General features: G+C 40.1%; 2 protein-coding genes across 6 annotated transcripts; one reads left to right on the top strand and one right to left on the bottom strand.

Annotated features, from left to right (window-relative positions):
* The first annotated feature begins 5237 nt into the window (after positions 1 to 5237).
* On the top strand, positions 5238 to 8071 carry LOC103722788 (U-box domain-containing protein 1-like). The gene has a single exon (XM_008813469.4). The coding sequence runs from the start codon at positions 5532 to 5534 to the stop codon at positions 7605 to 7607; it is 2076 nt and encodes a 691-aa protein (XP_008811691.2). The 5' UTR covers positions 5238 to 5531; the 3' UTR covers positions 7608 to 8071.
* Positions 8072 to 9007: 936 nt separating this feature from the next.
* UGP3 (UDP-glucose pyrophosphorylase 3) lies at positions 9008 to 25106 on the bottom strand. 5 transcript variants are annotated; one of them, XM_088710375.1, is made up of 21 exons: positions 24280 to 25106; positions 22397 to 22577; positions 22128 to 22277; positions 20216 to 20377; positions 19881 to 20053; positions 19695 to 19761; positions 19154 to 19320; positions 17937 to 18095; positions 16099 to 16190; positions 15903 to 15997; positions 13701 to 13778; positions 13102 to 13197; positions 11672 to 11746; positions 11511 to 11602; positions 11263 to 11425; positions 11125 to 11185; positions 10525 to 10697; positions 10211 to 10255; positions 10030 to 10123; positions 9761 to 9803; positions 9008 to 9655 (listed from the first exon to the last, which is right to left on the bottom strand). In XM_088710375.1, the coding sequence occupies exons 1-17, from the start codon at positions 24957 to 24959 to the stop codon at positions 10585 to 10587; spliced, it is 2604 nt and encodes an 867-aa protein (XP_088566501.1). In that variant the 5' UTR covers positions 24960 to 25106; the 3' UTR covers positions 9008 to 9655; positions 9761 to 9803; positions 10030 to 10123; positions 10211 to 10255; positions 10525 to 10584. The 5 variants fall into 5 exon arrangements, with proteins under 5 accessions (XP_088566501.1, XP_088566500.1, XP_088566499.1 ...); XM_088710374.1 differs by having other exon boundaries at positions 10030 to 10255; XM_088710373.1 differs by having other exon boundaries at positions 10030 to 10697.
* Between the last annotated feature and the right edge of the window lie 663 nt (positions 25107 to 25769).

Here is a 25769-nt window from a genome sequence, read left to right as displayed (position 1 = left end):
CTTCAAAAAACCATTAGAGGAGTGAATAATCTTGATGCTTCAAGAGGGTTAAAAGTGTGTGAGGGGTAGTAGTTCGGGGGGAGTGTAACAATAAGAGTTTCACGATTTTAGAATTTTGACAGCAAGCATTTTAGCTTATAATAAAAGGAATTTTAGGAGACTGGAATTTTATGCAAAAGTGAAGAGCTATTTTGCAAACAAAATGAGTCGGGATCCAAACTGCGCAATGTGTCACCATCTTGAATCAGTTTCTCGACGAACAGGAAGAACGTGGGCAACAAAATGCATGCATGGGAGCATCAATCTTGGGGCATATAAAGCTCTTTGTTTTATCTTGTCCACCTTCTGTTTCCTTACAGCCCACTTTGTTTCCCTTGTTACGTACCTACCCGATTTTATTAGTTGGTGATCTTTAGCTATCCTTCTCCAACCCCCATGGCTTAAGGGACAAGTGGAAGGGCATGCTCGGTCCGGCGGAGCAACTCGAGAACGGCCCGAGCTTAAGCCTCAGCAACGGGGCGTCCAAGGCAGCTCTGTTGGAGAGGGTGAGCAGGAAGCTGCAGCTCATGGAGAGCCGTTATCTTGGAGAGGCTGCATGCTTCACCAGGAGGACCTTGTCCATGAGTCCTCGGAGCGAAGAAGAAGGCAGCGGTTGCACCAAATAGGGGTGCTGGAAAAGAAGCAGCTGCGGCTTGGTGAAGGAACTGTGAAGATCCGTGCGGAACGTGCAGGAGATTTTGGATATTTATGTAAGACTAAGGAATCAAGAATATCTTTTGGCTAGCCATTTTGGGTGAGATTAATTCTTTATTACAGAAACAAGCCATCAGTGGAGCAACGCGAAGGGGAAAGGGTTTGGGGCAGCAGCCGCCGGACGAAAGTAACGGGGAGATGGAGAACCAGGATGCATGGTGGTTCGTCAAAGGAACTGCATCGATCCCCTCTTGACCCCATGAGACTCAGAAGGTGGGCTTAAGCAAGAACACTTTTCCTTAATTTCCTTGATCGTTTACCATTAATCTTTTCTTCTTCTTTTGTTCTAAAGGATTAGCTTGAGATTGGAGATCCATGGAAATTTGTTTTCGTACGTAGGCTGCACAACAACAGGATCACTGGCAAGTGCTCGAAGCTAAAGTGGGGGGAGGTGAAGATTCTGGACGTCGAGGACGCGTACAGACGCCAGATGATGAGAGCATTCATGTAGAGCTAGACATGTAAAGCTGTATTAATTACGAAGTTTTAATTCAGCATAGATCTGGTGGTAGAGAATATATATATATATTGATTTCTTTTTTGCCATGTCTCCTAGATATATATAGTTCTCACGAAATCTTGTACATTCTTGTTTAGGTCACTATAATTACCATTTATTAAGCTTGGGAAGATTATAATGATACCATTAACTTATGGGTGCATTGAGCACATTGTTACCGTTGTCTTTCCAAATGCTCATTAAAATAGATAATGTGCTCAATAATTTGCCTGGGTGAAGAGACTGGAACATGTTTAACTCAATATCTTGCATGGATTGTGTTGCTGGAAATTGGACCCGGGGGCGGCCGTCGGCTGAGGAGGAAGGAGCTCCGGCGAACATTGGCGGGCGGCGATCCGTTGGCGAGCGGCATCCTCCGTGGGGGGCCTGCAAAAAGCCGGTGGCCGGGATTTCCGGCGCCGGCCCTCCGATGCTTAAGTCAGAGGGGGGCTTAATTTTGGAGAAGGAGATGGACCGTATTTTCCAGTCCAAAATCTTTTCTTGGGAGGAAGAAGCCATCTTTTCTATAGAAAGAGTGGTAGGGTTACCTGTGATGTGACTGGGCGAATTAATGGGTTACCGTCACGTTGGACGTGGGCGTGTGAAGTAATTGAGTTGCCGTGGATGGCCCGTTTCCATCATGGGAGGAGATGGCGCGTAGCCAGAGCTTGCTTGTGGCGCGCAGTGCAGTACATTCTTGGGAATGGTGAGGCGTTGACAGTCGTAGCAGGGTATGGTCCCTGATTGATATGCCATGGCGTGGCCGGCAAGCAAAGCATGGTGCGGTAAGGCTACTGCAGGGCATGGCCGCAGCATGTGGATGAGGTCGGCCTTTTGAGGTCAGCTCGGCCTTCTATGATTAGCCTTCTGTGCTCGGCGGCCTTCTGGATGAGCTCGGCAGCTTCTGTGCTCGGCCTTCTGGGCCTTAGCCTTCTGAGCTCGGCAGCCTGGATGAGCTCGGCCTGAATGAGCTCGGCAGCTTCTGTGCTCGACCTTCTAGCCTTAAGTCTTCTGAGCTCGGCAGCTTCTGTGCTCGGCCTTCTGGCCTTAGTCTTCTGAGCTCGGCAGCCTGGATGAGCTCGGCAGCCTTCTGTGCTCGGCGGCCTGGATGTGCTCGGCCTTCTGGCCTTAGCCTTCTGAGCTCGGCGGCCTGCATGAGCTTGGCAGTCTTCTGTGCTCGGCGGCCTGGATGAGCTCGGCAGCCTTCTGTGCTCGGCCTTCTGGCCTTAGTCTTCGGAGCTCGGCAGCCTTCTGGTCTCGGCCTTCTGTGCTCAGCAGCATGGATGAGCTCGGCAGCCTTCTGAGCTCGGCTTGCATGAGCTCGGCTCGGCCTTCTGAGCTCGGTCTTCTGAGCTCGGCTCAGCCTTCTGAGCTCGGCAGCATGGATGATGAGCTCGACTCAGTCTTCTGAGCTCGGCCTGCATGATGAGCTCGGCAGCTTCTGTGCTCGACCTTCTGGCCTTAGTCTTCTGAGCTCGGCAGCCTGGATGAGCTCGGCCTGGATGATGAGCTTAGGCTTGTTGTCAGATTTGGGTGCTTTAATTGTACGTGTGGGGTGGTCTATTTTTTCCCCCAACTGATTGTAAAATAACCAAGAATTTTTGTTTCTAGGTGCAGAAGAAAACAAGGGCATGCACTTCCTGGCATGATCTCCCACTATTCTGATCAGATGACACGACAGCGGAGGGAGAATGATGAACTTAGGAGAAAAGTAGCCGGACTCCTCTACCAAAGATTGTAAATGTAATGAATCTAGTAAGAAGCCTTGCAAGCACTCTAAATTGGCTCTATAACAACTTTGTTTTATATTTTTAGCTCAATTGAAGACGAGGAAGCAAGAAGTAAAGCAGTGGGGAAAGAGATACAATCTGCAGCAAGAGTTGCTGATGCAGCATCGCGTGCGGCAAACCAGGCAAATCCAGCAGACTCGGCCGATGCCACTGCAGCGATTCAACATCGCCCATACCGTGGCCTTACTCTATCCAGAATATTCTCCTTCGGGTTCAAAACCAGATACAATTCTACCTCTCTTGGGGTCTTTAGACCTTTACGGAAGATTTTAAATATTCAGTATGTATCAATACGGTACCGATACTAAAAGATAAAATTACCGTATTTCAAAAAATTGATCAGTTTCGACTAAGAGAATTAGTACGGTGCCGTCGATATACACCAATATCGGTAGTCATAGACTGGTACAGGCCGAACAATAAAGTAGAGCTATTTTGGCATCCATAGGACTGCTGGTTTAATGCTGAAATGGTATGATACTGATCGTAGTGTCATGTTTCGGTAGTTTTTGAAACCATGCCTTCATGATTGACACTATCTTTTGTATTGATTAATTGAGCAGAAATAAAATGTAGGAAGCATAATTGTAATGGTTTTAATTATGATGTTATGACTGTATAATGTAAATTATAAGGTAAATGAAGTTCCTTTATAGTCATCACTAACTCATGTAGCATCTTTTCCCTTGTTCTTTCGCCCATTTACAAGAAAACCTTGCTCGTGGACTACCCAATTATGCACCAAATATTGGCATCAGACGTGAAATGCTTTCCTTTTGAAGGTGTAACTTGGTCCGTAGTGATCTCGATCTAACCTAATGGAATATGTATCTTTAATTTATTGGGCGAATTTATATCTGATTTTGGCGGGACCTGAATTTAATCTAACTTAAGTTGGATCTCTTTCAGATTGAGTGGGGTCCAAAGATTGGATAACATGATGCAATTTGATTCTAACTTGAATTTAACTTTTAAATATTTATTTATCAACTTATTAAATTATATTTACTCAGATTGCAGATATCCATGTAAAAATCATTTTTTGCTCCTTGCTTTGCTTGTCATCTAATGATTAAAGCATGTTAACTGGAATCTTTAACTCGGAATCCCTTGCTTGGATGGTCATTTATGTCTCCTCACATACAAACAAAGTATTAGATGAGCACAACTGTGTATAACATATAATTATGCATAGTTAGGCATAAATAAGGCTGTCGCTGAAACCTGTAAACTTGATACAGACTTGAATCTTATTGAACCCTAATCCGAATCGATGACAAATGAGTTAGATATAGGTCCAAAGTCAGACCCATCAAAACTTTGGACTCATAAACTGGACCAAAATGGTAGAATTACCTGATTTATTGTATAAAAGGATGCACATCCATACTTGCATACGTATGCATATCATATAAGTTTTATTTATATATTATTTTAATTTTTAAACTTCAATATATGGAATCGCTCTCAGAGAGATATTGAGTACAAAATGATAACTTGTAAAAACATGTTTGGATACTTACACTTTGAGTATATCTTTTCAAGTTTTAGCCAATCATTATTATATCAAGTCTTTGTTGTTCATGATTTAATGTTTGTAACATATATTGAATGCTTTGTTTATGCACTTCTCAAATCATGCATGAATTATTTTGCTTGATCAACTCTTCAAATTATAATGTTTGGTTTTCAATGGATACCAAACTTGATCTCCACGAAACCCGAACCTAATGCATATTTTTGTTATCCAAATTCCAATCAAATCCAATCCTAGACCAAGTATAAAATAAAAATTTGAAACCCAATAAGCATGGATCTGTGTTTACTTAACTTGATCCGAGGGCACTGTGCATATAAAATAATGCAAAAACCAGCAAAAATTAAATAATAAATGAAAGTTGACAAGGTACTATTTATTTGCTATCAAATCCATGGCGTGGATTTAAGTTTTTCTTTTTTCTACCCATCACATATATTAAATACTAATGCAACTATGATAGTTGAAGGTGTAGATGAGCATAATATTACGAAATTTTATTAGCTTCCACAATGGTTTTTTTTTTTTTTTTGGGACAGGTATTACGTACCTTCCAGAATGCGACACAAGACGGCGTGCTCCGCGGGACACGCCGGAATGGCTGCTGAAGGGCTACGAGTTCAAAGGCGCTGCCATTTGTAACCGTACTTTTGGACTCATCCCAAGCAGCTCAACGATCGCCGCTGAGAGCACCACCTAAACGGAAACCGGCGCCAAGTAATAACCAAACCCCCGTTCCCGGCCATCGCTCCACGTGGCACCTTCCCATTAACTTGCCACCCTCCTCTCCCCTAGCGGCAGCTACCATGCAAACGCAAACGGACAGAGTCTTCTTTATCTTTTCAATTTCTTTAATCCAAATTCCAACCCCCAACCCTGCAACGCCAAATCTAAAGACTTTAGAACTAGAGGTTTCCTCGATGAAGGCAAAGCCCCACAGTTTGTGGACTCCATGGATCATCCCCCACCACCTCCGGGGCCGGCGGCGTTCTCCGGCTTCCTCCCCTCGGCCGCCCTCATCGAATCCCTTGTCCATGTCTCCGCCGAGGTGGCGTCGATGGAGCCCCTTCCCTTCCTTCAATCCCGCAACCTCTCGTCCACCGTTCGGAGGATCAGACTCATCCTGTCGTTCTTCGAGGACATCCGAGACTCGAACGCTCCCCTCCCTCCCTCCTCCATCCTCTGCCTCACCGAGCTCTTCTCCGTCATCCGTAGGACCAAGTCCCTTATCGACGACTTCACCTCCGGCAGCATGCTCTGGAGTCTCATCCAAACCGAGCTCTTTTCCCAACAGTTCCATTCATGCGCCAAGGAGATAGGCCGGGCTCTGGACATCCTCCCGTTAAGCCTTCTCGACCTCACCACGGATATCCGCGAGCAGGTCAAGCTCCTCCACAAGCAGGCCCGGCGGGCTGACTTGTTCGTCGATCCCCGAGAACTAAGGCTGAGGGAAGAGCTCTTCCAAGTGATGGCCAAAGACACCGGAGACTGCGGCGATCATAGCAAGAGCACCGGTAGAAGGTTTCTGGATTGCAAGAAGGTAGAGGAGATCATGAAAAGAGTTGGGTTGCGGAGTGTGTCGGACTACCAAGAAGAGATATCGAAGCTGGAGGCCGAGATCCCTAAGCAGGCGGGCACAGGTGGCCTCGTCGCCATCTCGAATATTAACAATCTCATCGCTCTCGTCTCGTACTCCAATTCAGTAATCTCTCGTAACGGCAGTGAATTAGTCAAGCAGGAACCTGAGCAACAACCTATGCCCAACCCGAAAGACCTTAGCCGGTCGTCGACTTGGTCGGCGTCATCAGCTGTCTCATTTGACTTTCCCGATGAGTTCCGGTGCCCGATCACCCTTGACTTGATGCGAGACCCGGTGATCGTTTCATCAGGCCACACCTATGACCGGAGCTCGATAGCTCGGTGGCTCAACTCCGGCCACCATACCTGCCCAAAGAGTGGCAAGAAGCTAGTTCACATGGCCCTGATACCAAATTACGCACTCAAGAGCTTAATAGATCAATGGTGCAGGGAGAACAACGTCCCTTCTTCGTTTTGGGATCGAGAGGATGGTAACGGTAATGACAGCAGATACTCGCAAGCCATGGATCACATCTCAGCCGCGAGAGCGGCGTCGGAGGCCGTCAGGATGACTGCAGAGTTCTTGGTCGGGAAACTGGCAACCGGCTCGCCGGATATTCAACGGCAGGCGGCTTATGAGATACGGTTGCTGGCCAAGACTGGCATGGACAACCGCCGGATCATCGCCGAGGCCGGTGCAATTCCATTCTTGGTCACCATGCTCGGCTCTCGAGATCCCCGGACCCAGGAGGATGCGATCACTGCCTTGTTCAACCTCTCCATCCTCGACAGCAACAAGATCCTCATAATGGCAGCCGGGGCTATCGACGCTATCATCACCGTCCTCCGGACAGGAGTTGCCATGGAGGCACGGAAGAACGCAGCGGCGACCATATTTAGCCTTTCGATGGTGGATGAGTGCAAGGTTGCGATCGGAGCACGTTCCGGGGCGATCGCTGGGCTGGTCGGGCTCCTCAGGGAAGGGACAGCACCAGGGAAGCGGGACGCGGCCACCGCGCTCTACAACCTTGCAGTGTACAGCGCAAACAAGGCTGGAGTGGTGGCCGCCGGTGCGGTGCCGCTGCTTGTGGACTTGCTGACGGACGGCAATGCCGGGGTGACCGATGATGTGCTCGCGCTGCTGGCCCTTCTTTGTGGGTGCGATGAGGGGATGAAGGAGATTGGGGACAGCAGGTTGGTCGTGCCGATACTTGTGGACCTCCTAAGGTTTGGGTCTCCAAAGGGAAAGGAGAACTCTATATCGGTGCTGCTGGGGCTGTGCAGAGATGGAGGGGAGGAGATGGGCAAGCGTTTGTTGATGAATCCTCGGAGTGTTCCTTCTCTCCAAAGCTTGGTTGCCACTGGATCTCCCAAGGCCAGGAGGAAGGCTCAGGCCCTCCTCAGGTTGCTCAACAGATGCTGCTCGCTGTCTCACAATCCTATTGCATGATGATTCTTCCAAGCTTCGGATCCTCTCAAATCCTGTGAGCTGATGAACCTGAGAGCCATGGACAGCGGCCCCTGCAGTACATGGAAGCTCCTCGTGACCTCCTCCGGAGGAAGATCGGAACTCAAATTCTTCTTGGAATTGCTATATAAGTCGATCTGTAAGAGGATTTGTAAATAGATATTGTGTGCATGTGGTTATACTTCTGTTTACCTGTAACTAAACATTCGCTTTTGGGCGACATTCGGATGCTAAGAAAGTGCTGGGTTCTTCAGAGGCATGTCCTGCAGGAGGCGAACCAGGCGGCTGACTGGGTTGCCTCCTTCGTTGCGCGCTACTCTGGAGACCTTCTCTGGATGCAGCAGTCTTTTTTTCCTTTGGCTTTATGTTGTTTGCTAGATGCTGATGTAGCTGCTTGTGCTCATACTAGGATAGTGTGAGTAGCCATTTTCACCAAAAAAAAAAAAAAAAAACCAAGCATTCGGAGTTCCCTTGCATTGCAGCAGCTTGCCAAATTGTGGGGCTGATGTGATGCGAGAAGGTTGCTTGGATGTCTCGTTGTTTGGGGTGAGTGATTGGATTCTGGTAGAAGAGTATATTGCTAATATGGATATTAATGTGGACATGGTTAAGGATTCTTTGAGAATGGCAAATGGTAAACAGTTATTAGTCGAAAGAGTTATATCAAGTAACATACTTATTTTAACCAAGACCACCTGGTGCATAAATATTGCTCACAAAACCATTAATCTAGTAACCAGACAACAAAAAATAAATAGCTTTAATTCATGTCTATAGAACATAAAAAGAATGGAAGCAACTTATTTAGAAATACTCCATGGGTCGGAGAGAGAAAGCTGCATAGTGCGCTCCAGAATTTGTTATGCTTCGGCTTTTTTGAATGTATTAGTACTAGGGCTGTATCAATCATCTGCCTCAGCAAAAAAAAATAAAAAAAAGTTATAAGTGCAAGAGCCTTATGGGTTCTAGCTTAGAACATAATTATAAAGTTCGGTAAGCATAATTTATGCTAGAGGAGGGTAGAGCCGCTTAACATGACTGGAAACCTAGTCTTGACTGGGTCCATTAAAGGGCGTCAGCTCGACATGAGATGGACATGGTGAAGTCAACCACAAAGATTGTTGAATGAGTCTATTCAAGATAAATTTGGAATGTACTAAGGAGAAACTATTTTTAAATTAATGAGGCATACCCTTGAAGCAAAATGCGATTTTCCTCAAAGAGCCAAAATGTGACCTTCCTCGATCTTCAAATCATGTGAATGCTTTTCCAATTTTATTCTAGAAAATATAACTAAAAAATGACTGAAAAATCCTTCATAAATTCTTTAGAAATCTACCATTCCAAGTTGAGCAAAAAAAGAAAACCCTAAAGCAATATACTTCTTGGCGCACAGAATTTCTCAAATTATATCCACATGACCCTAGAAGACTTTCTATACAACCTTGATTCAAAGAAATAGTTCCGATCAACCTAAATTTCATAAACATAATGACTACTATGAATATGTATATACACTTAATTTGGACTACAATCAAAACTCAACGTTTTTTAACTTCACATTTGAAAAAAAGAAATAAACTTTCTGATTTCCTGAATCAATTTTGAACACCTCTAGGAATCTGGTGCTGGTAACGTCAGAAGATCAGGTTCTTCAAAGGCAATGCTGGGATGAACCTTATAATAATACCCCCGCGTTGAGGCAATGAAAGAATTCTAGCCCACCATTCCTCCCCTCATTCCCTCCCAATATGCACATCCCAGATTTGTCATATTTTCCTTTCATCTTCCAAGCAGAAGAATGGCAAACAAAATTTTCTCAGATAACATCAGATCATACGGCATGTCACCGAACATGGCCTCTGGCTTCAGCTTAGAATCAGCGATTGGAAGCCTTGTGCAGATAATTGGGACATGCAGTTCCCATGACAATTCTGGGGAAAGAGGATTTGATGGATGGCGGCGGTCTCACCAGCTCACAGTTTTGTCCAGATCAGGCACATCTTCATCAGTTTTCATAAGATCTTTAACTGATACATAAAAATCTGATTTTCAGTAATTGTAACACTGATTTTAAAATGTGAATCAAAGGGGTGTATTTAGTGGCGAATGGAATAGTGCGAATGCTGGAAGACCTCCAAATATGGTTCAAAATGTGATGCAAACTTGATCCTGCTACTGTAACAACAAAAAATAGCGTATAAGAAGCACACTCAAGCTAGCAAATCTCAGAAAGAAATAAATAATTTTAGGTAAGAAAGAAACACAAGAAAGGTGCAGATGCTGATTGTGAATGTTCACATTTAAAGAACATTGAACTGTTCGGTTCAGTACATGAATAATCTGCAATAATATAGTTTACATCTGAGTCAAGATGACAATACCAAACACCCTTAGAACAAACCTTCGACTGAAAATACGTTTATATTGTTGACACGTGAGAAAGTTGTCCTCAAGGGAGACATAACGCCGCTAAGACTTCCATCTGAAACTTCAACCTGAGACCACAGATTTTAACCTCAGTAGCACAGTTAGTATTAACACTACATAGCAATTTTTCAATATAAATGGAGATGAAGGAATACCTGGATCATTTTGCTAGATCGCTGTGCCATGACAGTAGTATTCAGCTAAACATGATGAAATCCAGCAGGCAAAAATTTCATTTTATGAACACAAAAAATTTATGGGTCTTTAAAAATTGGCTGAATTCATTAATCTTATCAAACAAAGGCATCAGGTTTATACATTTATATTACAAGAGGAATAAATAAAGACAGAACACATTATGTAGTGAGAGAGCTCTAAAACACCCTATGCAAAAATTACAGTCGTGTATAAGTAATGTTAAGCTGATCAAGAAAAGAACTTGCTCGAGGTGAGAAGGTGAGAAGGTGACCTCTGCATCAATCAGCGAGCTGCAAATCAAGGAGTTATAAATTAATGGTCCATAAAGACACTATAACTCTATCAATTCCAAGTGAATGTGCGTGCCCTTTATCTTGTACTTCCAGAACCAGCTCCCACTATCCATGAGGTCCTCTCTTATGGGTTTTAACTTACCAACAATACCTGAATTCAAAACAAAATCACAGGCTAAATGATCAGCTATTAATGGAGGGACTTAAGAAGAAAAAACAATATACGCAAAATATTAGGAAAGAAATTTTGACATTTCAAGAAAATCCTTTATGGGTTGCACCATAATAGCAGTAGCAGTGTTCTCCATTTAATTATTCCTGACTTTTTCGCTGGATGACTCTCCTAATTATTTACAGATGGTATACTATTCAACAGTTCAAGACTTTATGATTCATTCATGAATTATTTACTCGAGGAAATTTTTGAATCATCAGCAATTCATGTTTGAAAAGAACTATAGCTCAAGAACACTTGTAAGTATGATTGTATGAACAGCCTTATGTACTGTGACATGACTAGATTTGTTAAGCAGATGGAGCAAAGCACCATACTGACAAAGTGCAATTAACTCACATACCTGTAGTATCTGAGCTAATACACATTCTGCAACCACTTGGAACCTCAAATACATGGCTACCCTGGATAGAGGAAGAAGGTAAGAATTCTAATTTAAGACTAATCCAAATGAATTCTGCTGATGTTCTGCTTGTTGCACCTGCAAGACTACATCTGTTGCCTCAAATTCCGCATTTCCATGCAAAATAATCTTCAGACACTCCAATCTCTGGACATCATGCTTCCAATAGACATTGTTTGGAGATGTCCAGTCAATTCCTTTATTTTGTACCTTGACATTCTGAAGTTTGCATCTCCCGCATCTTTGACAAGTAAATTTGTTTTATCAATATAAAATGTTCAGTTTGAAGTACTTAACTGTTAACTTGAACTGTGATGGTATAATACCTGTCTCCATATTGCAGCACAGGTTCGCCATTTTGACTCATCCTAATTGAGCCCATAATGTTCTCAGCAACAATAATAAGGCTTCCTTCAAGCTGAGATTCGAAAAGGATATTTCATTTCGGGATGCACAAAGAAATCAAGTGATATGTGGTGATGACTACCTGAACATCTCTCCACAAAAATTCTGCTACCTCTATTTGTAATTCAGAACCTTTAGAAATTGAGCCACCAAAGAACTGTGAATATTGAAAAAAACCAAGATATTAGTTATAATATCAAGGTACGAAGACTTGTTTTCTAAAGTAAGAGAAAACATATATTTTAAATTTTTTAATGTTCATTGACCACATAATCAAGCAATCTATGACAATAAAGCGACAATTTGTTTACCGCTACCGCTCATGGCTAAGAAACAAAAGCATATGCCAATCGAACCTATTCAACATGCTTCAGATACTAATAAATTCTAGCCAAAGAATCGAATGCAACTTGCATAGTAATCAGAATAGCCTATTCCCTATAACTGCAATGCAAAGAGTAGTGGTTTGTAGCAGCATTAGCTAAAATCAAAGCATAAGTGTTCAGCCATACAAATCAGTTTATATCTGAGAATAAAACTCCAGAAGCTCCAGAACTGATGTCATCTGTTGTATATTTCTGTCTTGAATTCCTGTAAAGCATTTCCTTGATTCAAGCCTATTATGATACATATGGCCATCTCTGTAATTTTTATATAGTGAGGACCGAGGACCATAAGCATAATCTAAAAGCCAAACATAATGGACAGGGATGTAAAATGAAAAGTTACACAAACTCTAAGCATGAGACAAAAGAATCTAGAGCAAACTATTCAATCAAACTATAATGAAATAGAATTTTACTCAGAAGCACCAGAAAATGATAAGGAGACCTTCACTGTCTATGATCGTGGCAGGGTTTAGTAGTATCAATACATATGAAAACAGGGCTACAGCCTAGATGTTGCACCATTCTTCTGTCGAGGGAGGTCTCATGTCGAATTTTTGGGAGACGACTCCCAAGTGCTTAGACATATGCATTATTTCTATGAAATAATTGGTTCTTCCACCATTACTCAACAAGAAAGAAAGGAAGAAAGAATAACTAAATATGGGGCTACACTGACTGATGCTTAGTTTTCCACCCTATTACGATGGGGCATAACTCTGATATTTCTGGGTTTGGGGTTCACATTTTTAAACTGCATTAAAGCATACCACCCAGTAAGATACAAAGGAAAACAGAACTTTTTGGGACCAATGTAAGCACTATGAATTTCTGTATTTTGAAACCCTCAAGACATTTCCTTGCACCTCCAATCACCTTCCAACACCTTTCTAGACCAAAGCAGTTCCGATAGGCATAACTCGACCTCTGTAATACCGTAATCTATGCTCATTTCCCTTTTTCAGAACCCAACATTCTATATCATATGGTAAAGTCTGTTAGTTTACTCATTAACATTAAAACAGGAACAAATACTACCGTATAAAGGACATACATGAAAAAAAGTTCACCAAAAAAAGAAAAAAATCTTATAGACATAAGATTAACAAATGAACATTGAGCATACCTTTTGTCTAGTAATCTCCCAAAGTGGACCTAAACCAGGATGAAGAAATATGAGAAAAGGGGGTCCTGAATGCAGGTATTTGTTGTTGTCTTCAACCTAACAAGTTTGAGAAGATGTTAAAAACATCACAAGAAAACTCAATAAAATTATAATAGATACTTGCATGAAGAAATGAGAGCTCTATAGGTTAAAATAAGGTGACGTTTTGAGTATGAAGAAGCTCACATGAACTCAACTCATTTGGGATATGCCATGTAAATTACGCCCATGCAACAAAATGCCTAGAGACTAATTTATCTCAAGAATATAACACAAGATGGTGCCCTGATAAATGCTAGACAAAAAAGAGGGTATCTAAGTGAGAAGGAAAACATCACAAAAGTTGCAGGTATTAATTTCAGAGACAGATTTGTCCTTAAAAACAAAATACAGTGAACTCATTATGATGATGGAGGAATACACAAAAGAAGATCTTTAATGATAACAATATAATAAACACCTGAAAAGGAGTATTTACTACATTACAAAGTTATAAAGAAGGATAATCGCAGGAAACTAAAGTATTTTAGTTTTAAGAATAACAAAATTACAGGATATACCTTAGGAACCTTTATATGGCAATATGAAAGAAGATCATAGGCATTCCGCATGACATCCAAAATCGAACCATCTGGCGTCTGCGTATCAAAACAGGACAAAACATTTTAACTACAAAAATAACAATAAAAATAATAATTTAACAAACTAAAATAAAAATTCATACAAAACCAAAAACAGGAGTACCAACATAGTTTTACAAAGGGGTAATTGACATCTACCCCCCAGATTGATTGACTGAAAATTTATTCCCACCCCTTGATTTCAATGGCCATTTTGTGTTTAGTCCCTAGACTTGTAACAAGCAGTACTGTGTAAACAGATATAACCATGCAGAGAAACAAGAATAACTGTGTGCAAGAAGACACTAGCCTGCGTACAGGGAGTCAACATACTGTGCAAGCCCTAAACATAGAATGGCAGCCAAAAAAAGGACAGGTACTAGGGAGAATACATTATTCTTTTTATGCATAGACAAAGGCAGCAGTAGCAATCAGGTTAGGCCAGGTGGGATACGGGTTGGGGTAAAAATTTGTCAACAAGAACCTAACCTGCGTATTAAACAAGTCAAAAATCCAAATTTGAACCCAACTTTTTCATTAAATAAGTAAACCAACCTGATCCGCGTAATAGGTTAAGCGGGCTTTAAACGGGTTAAATGGGTTAAACAGGATATGCAAGTCCAGGTCCAAAATGGGTTGAGTAGGTTTTAAACAAGTTAAACAGGTCTCAAAACTATTTTAACGAGTCCGGTCATGACCCAACCCAATTATTAAATGGGTCAAAATGAGTTCAATGGGTCAAAGGTTTAAATCTGAGCCTAACTCGTTCGACAAATGAGTTTAGGCAGGTTGACTCATATATGACCTGAAGACATTCATGCCAAACCTGAACCTACTTAAAGTGGGTCAGTTGCAGTCAGGTTGATGGGTTTGGTCGTAAATTGCCACCTGTGGTGAAGCCCTAGAAGTTAAAAGCTACCACTGCAACATTGCTTAAAGTATCCTTTAAGCTTGCTTATTTCTTTTGTGCACATTAATCAATGACAGACAGAAGGAAGCTTGGAAGCATATTAACATTATACAAGACCAGAAAGCACAAATATAAGAGGCCACTAGTAGACATGGAATATCTGTCAATCAGATCCATTCACCATATGCATGCAGGTCTACCTTCAATCTAAAGTGCTTAGTCATCCAAACTATAATGTCGCCTGTAAGTCCATGGCTTCTGTTACCCATTACAATTGATAACTAAAGTACAATGGTAGCAATACGCAAAAGTGAAGTACCAAAGGAATGAAAAAGACAAAAGAATTCTTTTCTAGAAATAAAATCATGCCTTTCTAATGGTCAATAATATAATGCTAGCAGTAGAAATAAAACTATATCACATACCAAGGTTCGCCGTACCGGTACCGAACCCCGTACCGGTGCCGCATTAGTATAGGCGTACCGAGTGTCGGTACGGTACCGTACGCTCGGTACCGACCGTACCGACATTGGTGTACCGATACCGGTACCCATCGGTACGGATACGGTACGCTCGGTACCGACCGGTACAGCGAACCTTGTCACATACCCTATTTACAAAAAGCTGTTGCAACCTGAAACCAAACTCATGTCATATGCCACTGCTAGCATATGAAAAGACTGCTCAAGTTACAAGAATGTTCTGCATCTTCAATAACGATCTATTACAATTTAAAGGAGTTTAGACATTTAGAGAATGACTATTTTGGTGCTAAGAGTATATAGGCCCTGCAAGGAAAGGGGGTCACCAATGCAATGAACTTCTGAAATGAAGTTTAGAACGCACAGTCCCGGAAAGGGCAGGGCCTCAATGATTTTTGTGAAAAAGTAGGAAAAAATGGAGGAGAGACCCATGAAACCAGAATAAAGTCATGAAGAAGAATTTGAAAGGACTTCCACCGACAAAGAAGATAGCTTTACACAGCAGACAGATGTGGCAAAACAGAATTCACAAAATTTTTCCAGAATATGTCAAATGAACACCACTTAGAAGGGATAAGGCTTACTCAAGTCATGACTGTATTTTTTTAATATATAGATGGTACCTTGATAATCCACTACAGGTCCTAATCACATAAACCTTAGAGAAAAGAGTTCATGAGCAAACAGAAAATCATCATTCATATTTTTGAAATGCTTTCATGCATGGTCTAGTGAAAAGAGTCCACACGCCTGGTGCAATGATTTCTCTGTCTGTTTCCTTTTCCTTTTAGCTGATGAAGTGACCCTTTTTCTTTCATTGTATACAATGAATGTGTCCAGCTTATCTGTAAACATAAGGCAAAAAGAAACTTGTGAAAAAAAAAAACAGCAGAAACTGGACAATATGCCATCTTATTAAGGTACCACAAGCATAATAGCTTCATACTTTCTATGCCTTCACTGTATCTAGAGTTATACGTGTTCAAAAAGTTATCTGCAATACTCTGCATCGTACATTCTAGCCTGCCACCAGAAGCACTGCCATATGGAAAAGAAAGGCTTGTAAATGCAAGATAACTGAAGTCATTAGAAAACACTAGTGAGCAATAACTGTATTTACTATTTTCCTATATAAGAAACCTCTAGCATGGGAATACAATGATTGCAAGAGTGTACATGTGAATACTAAACTTCTGTTGAATATATAACAATTTTTTTTTTTTAAAAAAAAATAGCCTCCAATGTCCAGAAAGTAAGACTAACAAGTTCTACTAAAGCTACTTTATAGTCCGAATAGTATTGGAAGCCCTCACTAAAATCATAAATTACACCAAGACCTAATGAATCGACAAGCTATTTTTCAGTCATATATGACCAGAGTTTCAAATAAAAGCCCAATGAAGGAAAATAGCAAATACACTATGTTTGGTAAAACCAAAGTTTTAGTAATAGTTATTATCATATTTAAGGTATATATGCAAAAAATACATATACAAGGCAAAGACGTATATATGTCTCTCCAAAAATCTATGAAGACAAGCAACAAGAAACCATTTAACAACCTATCAGAGTTCTATAAACATGTATAGGCATGATCCAGACCCTTCAGATTTAATATGCATGTTATTTTATGACAAACACGTCGCACCGTAAGTCTTCTTAGATGTGTACTTCTTTTCTTCTTCAACTAAAAATAATAAAAAATACACATACATAATATCAACCTCCTATTGCAATGTTATAAAGGAAAACTTTTTTAAAAAAATAAAAGATCAGGCCATCAGGGTTTGATAGATAAGAGTCGTATTAACATCCAAGTCTTTGTGGTAGGGTGCAGTTGAATTTATTACTAGTAGCATGTCATCAGTCAATATGCAATGATCAATGTGATGGTGCTCATTAATTGTCTGACACATCCTGATCCACAGTTTTATAAGATAAAACGGTCATCATCGCACTACTGATACCACAGCATGTATGCACCAACTATGCACCAATACTTGAAATCAAGATCATTGCTTCATAAATGTCATTATTCGATTTCTAGAATATACACATTTCCAAGATTTTTTTTTTTGTTTTTTCGCTTTACAGAATACTGAAAGAAGCATGTAAAATAGATAAATAATTTATAAGAAGCAGATATTACAAATATATAAGTTCTTCCAAATGAGCATTGTATGGTTTGGTTTCCAGTGCCGGACAGTGGTGGCAGGCACATACAAAGACAGGCCTACAAGCACCCACATGCATGGGAACAGCACATATGAGATCATTGATTCAAATTTTTGGTTAAAATAAGGGCTTTGAAGTATCTTGTTTTCTTGTTCTTTTTTTCCCTCCTTTTTTTGGGTTGGGGGATGGCCGGCATGGCACAGCACATTTGCATCAGCTCAATGCCATGCAGCACTGCATGGCACAGGATAAAAGCCCCCCAGGCCAACAATGCTTAAATCCTTGCTCCATACATGTCTTCACTTAGAAAAATTGAAGTGTGATGTACATATCTGTTTTTAACGGGAACACCCAATCTAGTCAACTATTTAATCACGAATCTGAGAAACTATTTGCCAGATCTGGATAAAAATATCAGACAAAAACTGCCTCAGTCCATGCTTTCAAGCATGAAGAGGGATGGGAGAAATTTATGTTTTACAATAATAAATATACAACTCATTAGCACAGATTATAAGCAGCTGCAAATACAGGAATGACCAAGAGCATAGCTGTGAAATAGAATTTAAAAAAGCAAAAAGCAGATATAAGTTTCTCGATAACATGTACCTACGCTGAATTCCAAGATGATCAACATAAGAAACAGGCTTTTTTAAGTTTAACACCATGCCTGGTAAGCAACTTGCATCTTGACTAGATCCAACTTTCTCAGCAGCACATAAATCAACATAAAGAATGTTTGTATTTGCAGGAAACTCTGCCTGCAAGCTTAGACATAAAATGGGAGCAAATTCAAAAACAAAGAAAAATAAGAGAAAAAAAGTATATGACGTGCAGTGAAAATCAAATTACTTCATTATAAAGGTAGACATGATACAACCATAGAGAATGATACAAAAGGAACTAGAACAAGAACTATATAAGTATGAAAAGAATTAGCTACATGCATAATATTGAGAATGATGGTCCATCTACATATTTTGTCAAGATTGAAATCAATGAGGACAGACCTTGGTTGCCAGAATCAGAAACAGGTGAGGCAGTAATTGCAGGTACAGGTTTGGATCCAGGAAGCAGGTAATCTAAAAACACTTGAATAAAAGAAGCAGTTAGGAAGCGGGTGCAGGCTTGAGTTCTGGAGCATGTGTATATCCTAGGTGGATGCAAAATATAGTGGCTGGGCAAGAAAAGAGTGAATGCCAAGATACCAGATGGGTGAAACAAGACAAAAGAACAAGGTAAAATATACAAAAAAGTAGGCAAGGACGACTGAGAAAGGAATTTAAGTGATCTATATACCACTAAACTAAAATAGGAAAAGATTTTAACTGACACACATAGCAGACCTCGTGAAGTGCATCAACTTAAATCGATGCATCATCATACAATTCCATTTTTGGATGTCAAAATTGCAAAATGATACACATATAAAATGCATCTATTTAAATGTTAGATGTGTATCACCTGGTCACAACTGTAACATGCCTAATTACAGGCAAACAAAAAAGGGCATCCCGGTATACAAAGCTCCCGCCACTGCGGGATTTGGGGAGGGTCAGATGTATACAAACATACCCCTGTGTGCAAAGAGGCTATTTTTGTGTACTGAACTCATGACTCCCTAAGTCATAATGGAGCAATTTTATCATTACACTAAGGCTCGGCCTCAAGTTACAAGCAAACAAACAACCCCTAAATAACAATAGTTCGAGAAATCAAAACCAGCTGCAAGGAATAAGATATTTTCATGCAAAGGTAGAACATAAAGGATTCTTCTGCCACTATGAAATGACTTCACAACGTTAAGTAACAGATAGCATGCATACCTGCCAAGAGAAATAGGCATATCCCTAATGCCATATTTCTCAAATTCAGTGTATTCAATACATGTAATACCATATGACCATAGCCCATCCAGGTTTTTCTTCTCAAGAAGCACATTTATTCCTTCTGTAGCTCCTAAATTTCTCTGACAGGATGCAAAACCTAATTTCTGCAACACTTGAAACATCAGGCAAGAAGTGCATGTGTGATAGTTCTCATTTGTAACAAGCAGAACATAAAATCTCCACAAGTAAGACAATATAAGTAGCAAAATCACAAGTGTCAGAGACAAAATAGTAGTTGAGATGCTATTCATCGCTTTATTCAGAAAAAAAAGGATTTTAACTAATTTGACAAAATATGGAAATTAATGGCCTATGGTACTATGAAAATGTATCAAACTTGTTAGCGGTAACAAGCGAATGATAATTCAGCTTCCAAACGCTCATGTAAGATTCTTTATTTTAAATTTATGTAGGTATATACACACAGATAGTTTAGAAAGATCAAATGTAGCCAACCAAAGCCAACCATAAATTTTACCTTCTTGTAGTGCAAGCCTAGTCCAGACAATGCCAGAAGGGTTAGATCTGTTGCAGCCACAACATTACTGCAAAATCACAAAAGCAGTTATGGTTATGCTATAAATGTACCGATTATGAATAACAACTATACCAGGGTGTGTCAAAAGAATAACTGTTCACTTTAGCAAAAGCACAAAAAGATAACCTGACTTGTCTTACAGTTGCACCTTTTCTTCCATGACCATAGAACCAATTGAATATGCCTTTGTCATGTGCAAGTTTCCAGATTGCACCATGACCGCCAGGTTTGCATACTGGAATGAGTGGACTGCTTGTCAACCACTGACCATTTTCAGAAGCCACAACTGGTACCAAAGGCTTGGGGGGTGGAGCACACAAAAGTAAGGAATTGTTGAGAAAGATTTAACAGAATAGGCATATCTTGGCTCAAACAATAAATAGACACCAAAACAGCAATGAATCAAAAGCATGGGGTTTTTTCCATAAATGAGGAAATTAGTGAGTATAATTAAATTATACCTGCTCAAAAAGTTGAAAATTTTGTCGGCCTCTCCCAAACCATCCAAGTCTTTCACAGAGTGCAGCTATCTGCTCATGGTTGTTCTTCACTGAGCTTGTCATGATTGCAACAGGGGTTATACATTGCTTCCCATAGATCTTGAAATGGAGGAACTCTCTAGCCTAGCATTCAGTATAGAGATTAACTAGCTTTATACTGACACAATTCAGTTTAAAGGCTGTAAATTATGTGCTAAGTTCTGAAAAAGAATGTGTAGTATATCACGAGCATTGGGATGAAACAATTCATAAAATAGTGTAATAGATTATTTCACATAAGTAGATTTAAAAACTTTTAATAACATTAAAATTAAAATATGGAACAAGGATTAGGTAAATTCTGTAATGTTACAGCCTTCCACATAAATATCAGAAAAATAATGTCATTACTTTTGTTTTCTAGTATTATAATATGTAAATCATATATATACTGGTACAGGCATGAGAACTAAAGAAAGCAAAACCTGTCAGTTATATAAAGCACCACCTTGCCATCAATTTTGTATGACACGAAGTTCATGCCAACTCTTGGATAGTGCATTTTTAATAAGTGAGATGTAGACATCCATTGTCTACATGAAATAAGATTTAAACAACATTTGAATAGATCAGTATTCTAATCATATCAAACTCTATGATTTACATTGTAAATTTTCCTATTTTAATAAAAAAAATATTTTTGTAAAATGAACAAAATCAGGAAAAAGAAGATGGAGGAAACAGGGTCAGATGTTTTCTAAAAATGGGGCAGTTAAGGACTTAAGCACAATATAATCAACACTCAAAAATAATTTTGTTTTATGAAAATCATAACGTATCATGAACATATTAAGATAGAAGCATTTAAATGCAACCTGAAGTTGTAATCCTTCAAAGGACCAACATGTAAGGGCACTGAACTACCCTGTATCACAATTCCTAACTTGGAAATTCTTCTGACACATTTCATATTAGAAAAGGGACTTTAAATAACATATGTTCAGATAAATTTCTAAACCCATACTTAAATATTAAATCTACTAGTATATATGCTCCTTTGTGAATGAGGATTAACAAAGCCAAACCGAGATAGAGTATTGTTCTGTAAGTGCAATGCAGGTGTGAAACAAAAGTCCCTTGATGGAGTGGATGAAAAGGAAGCCAGGTTTACTGCAATGAACAGAAATAAGAAGAAAAAGGATAGAGACCCTCTCAGTAATAGCATTTTGGGAGAGGGGGAGAGGAAAAGGCACAAAAGAATAGAATGGGACAAGAAGTCAAGAAATTAAAAAAAAAAAATAAGGATAGTGCAGGGACGGAGTCAAACTTTTGGATGGAGTGGACATTTACACTAATGGAGATAGTTTAACTTAATAAAATTTAATATATCATTGGGTAGGTGAGGTTTCTTATTTCATCTCTTATTACATAGTTCCCTAAACTATTTTGGGTTTATATTTTTTCATCATTGTTTGTACAATATATATAACATTAATTCATGTTACTGTATATCTTAAACTTCCTTAAATAGTGTAGAGGCCATGTGTATGTTTTGTTTTGATGGTGTAGTGGAGTCCCCATACTGTGTCTTCCCTAACTAGCACGGCCACCATCAGAAATACTCTATGTACGTCCAAAGCCGGATATTCCAGTGAGCACTAAGTAACTAAGCAAGTACTCAAAAAATAGGACAATAACAAAAATATCTGTTCTAAGCTCGTCAAAATTAAAATCCAGTCTAAGTTGCCAAGCTTAAGCAGATATAATGCAACTGCAGAAACAATACAGCATAAAAATCATCACCAAGTACGTAGTAGTATCTAGAATGCTTAATTTATCACAGAGTGACAAATGTGATGAGATATTCAAATTCTAACAAACAAAGATCTACTACCTGTAGATCTCTTATTAAACCTTCTAACAAAGTTCGTCCACAATAAGGAAGCATTGCAGCTGGAAGGCATTCACCCGTGCCAGGGTCAACCAAATCAAGACGATCCCCAGCACCACCAAGCGGATAAATTTCACCTAGTTCTGGCAATCCCTAAAGGAGATGGAAACTTCATTAATTACTTTAAAGATGCCAATGAGAAAATAGAAAAAAGAGCATATATCCACAAGTAGAGGAGTTTTATTCAGCTATATGAATTATATCAAGCCAACCTTGATTCCCCATAAAGCAGCTTGAGATGCATATTCTGTATTTTCCAAAAGATCAAGCCCAGTAGGAACATGAATCTCCACAAGTTCGCTTTTCCATGACTTGCATAAGTGAGGGGACCCATTCAAAATCTTCCTATCCACTTTTGGGGGTGAAAGAAGCTGTAATGCCACAATCTGATACCTGTAAAACAAAAGCAGAGAATAAATAATTTTAAAATTCTAATATAAAAGTTTTATATCTCGTTTCCTCAAAATATCAGGGGTAACAAAGATATCCCCATGTTCTATACTAGAAATGTTCCCAAATTTTGATTAATCATATTTTGGTCCATCAAGCTCAAACTAAACACATACTTAGGATACAGCATGCATGTTTAAGGTAAAGGTAAGGAATATTAGGAGAAGGAATGAGTTATCTAACTACTTAACCCAAGCTGTGTAAATGCAGTTTAATTCAATATTAATCTGTTGTAATAAACAAATAATCAACTGGAAATAAGCGCATGGATAAAGCTGCTCAGGAATGTCGGATATTTTAAATAGGCTTACACTACCTTCAGCAGTGGGGTAGATTTTTTTAAGTATAATAAGGGGAGTACGAAAACCATGAAAAGCATCTTTCCTACTGTCAATCAAGCATAAGAGCAACCTAGTTGTCATTTCACAAACCTTAACAACAATTAAACTTATAGCATTGTCATAGCTTAAGTTCTGGACCCAACTTCACCAACTTTTCTTGTCCAGGAGCAAATCCTTCGAAATGAGAACAATATTTATGCCTTGAACTTCCATCTAAGTATTCTTTCATCTCCATCCTGATCTAATAATTAATCTAGACAATTATCTCCTGTGAAAGGCTGTTCCTAGCCAAATTCCACACATGCTCAAGCTATCTTAAAATGGCTTTCCTCAACTCTACCTCTTTTAGAAAAAATCCTACCTTCAATTAATGCACTCATCTAGTCTTTCTTTCCAAGTCTTATCAAACATGCAGAGCAAAGACAAGAATGCCAAACAAATAAAAAAAATATAGAAAACAGAAAAAAAAAAAAAAGAATATAGCACAACTCAAAATAAGGTTTTTAAAATGGCTTTGATCAAACAAAGATCTAAAGTAACAAATCTCCAAATTTAGCCCCCACGAGGCAGAATATTCTAAAATAAGCTAAGCATCCTAATTTTCCTCTCCATCCTTTTCATAATATAACTTGATGGACATTCTACTAAGCAACAATCTTTCTATGGTCTCCCAATCATTGCATATAGTATACATTGATGGACATTCTCCTAAATGACAAATTTTTGTCATTATCATCACATATCTCTCTATCCACATTTATAACAGAATACGTTAGAAATTTCACTAGACAGCAACCCTTTAATGTGATCAAGTAATCAGGAGGACATAATCAAGACAGAGTTTAGAACATTGCTAAGCACTTTCGATTTTTGGTTTCCAGGGAAACTGCCTGAAAAACTTATTTTTCTAGAAAATCTAATTTTGGGTATATTTATTTCAACAGAAAGCTGACGAATTTGGAAAGCTTATTTCTAATAAAAAGTGCTCTAGTTTTGTTATCTCTCTCTCTCTCTCTCGTATCTATTTTTATCTTCTGCTACTTTCTCCTTTCAGTTACCAAGTCCGTGGCTTCCATCACCAATGCAAGACCTCTCATTGACTGGTGTTGACCCCAATTCCCAGGGGAACAGAACTCTTAAGTACATGTAATAGGGGCCTAAATTACCCCATTTTTAATGCTTCATTATCAAACTAACTCCTTTCATCCTCCTCTTAATTTTCATTATCAATGAGGTGGGTTTTATATGAAAAAAGGAAAAATAGAGCAAAAAGCAGATCGAGTTATTAACTAATGAACACTCACCCGATGATCCCTCCAATGCAACCATAAAACTGCTCGACCTCACTCAAAGTCTTCAGAAGCTTCTTTAGCGGCTCCATATCTCTAACTCCACCATCACCAATTCGATCACCATCAACCCACTCACCGTCCAAATTCCCCTTCTCTATAAGACCCGCCAACGCAAAGAACGCGCTTTTCAACGCGCTCCCTTCCACCCGATGCGCCCCGCCGCCGCCCGTATCCAGCTCCGGCCCAAGAACATGCCCCTGGCCGGCCGCAACCAGACACTTGAGCAGGACCACCTCTGCCGGCTCCAGAAAACCCAAAACCTTAGAAATTCCTCCCCTCCGGGGGGCAAAGAAATCCCTAACCCTAGAATCTGCGTCAAGAACGCGAAGCTTCTCGTTCAAGCTCTTCGCCTCCCGGAGGCGGGCCCGGATGGCGTCGAGGCGGGCGATCTCCTCCCCGAAGTCGAAGTCCGGGGCTGGGGCGCGCTCGACGGGAGCAGTAGAGACTCTATGGATGCGAGAAGGAGAAGAAGGAGAGGAGGAAGAGGAGGAAACGAAGGAGAGGGAGCAGGAGTTGCGAAAGACAAGTGATTGGGGGCGAGAGGAGAAGAGGAAGGGGAGAGAGGGAGTGGAGATGGGAATAGAGGAAGAGAGTGAGGCATGGCGGAGGAGAGGATAGGAGTTCGCCGCCATGGGAATCTGGGGAAGAAGGGCGGGGAGAGGTAAGAGGTGGGTTTAAGTTAGGAAGGGATATCAGAGTCGGGATGGAGAGGGATGAAGCGGGGATAAGAGACAGAGAGATGCTTTTGTTCCGACGGCATATGCTTCGCCGACTCCGTCGGAAGTTTTTGGCTCTATTGATTGCTCTTTAGAATGGTACGATGGCCCGCATAGATCCGTGTTCCGTATTCGTCCGACCAAGTGCTGGCGTGGCCCGATGGAATCCAAGATTTTATCTATAAAGTCGCCCCTCTCCTGAGTTGACGCAATCATCTCCTGCCACGTTGAACACGAAACCCTGGGCCAAGAACGGCTCCATTGCGGCTTCAGGAGTGAATGCCATGTGGCAGAGAGATTTCTCTGCTACCTTGTTGGGCCCCAACAATACGTTTCGTATTGGCAAAGAGTAATAAATTTTTTTCATTTTATATTTTTATAAATATGATTATTGCATATTTATCGTTCGAAAGGTCACTATTTGTATAAGCATCCTATGTTTTCCATGTTGGCAATACCGCAACTTGCATTAAATTTTTCATCATCGACCCCAATTAGCAGCCATATAAAATGACTTTATTAATGTTTTATATTAATACCCTCAAAACATTTCAAGCTTAAATTTGTATTGTGAAAAGTTGTACTTTTACATAAGTTTGTCAATAAGTATCAGAGTTATTTTCCTTTTTTTTTCTAAAAAAATAGTTATTTTGCACCTACACTTTCTATTTTTTTGTGTTGGCAAATGAAGAACCGTCTTGAGGCACATTGTTACAAAAACATGTC

Source organism: Phoenix dactylifera, chromosome 14 (assembly GCF_051530095.1).
Source record: "Phoenix dactylifera cultivar Ajwa chromosome 14, Ajwa_hap1_PhDact_Kaust_v1.1, whole genome shotgun sequence".
NCBI lineage: Eukaryota > Viridiplantae > Streptophyta > Magnoliopsida > Arecales > Arecaceae > Phoenix > Phoenix dactylifera.
Note: the sequence above shows the minus strand (reverse complement) of the source record. Positions and strands in the feature narration are given on the sequence as shown.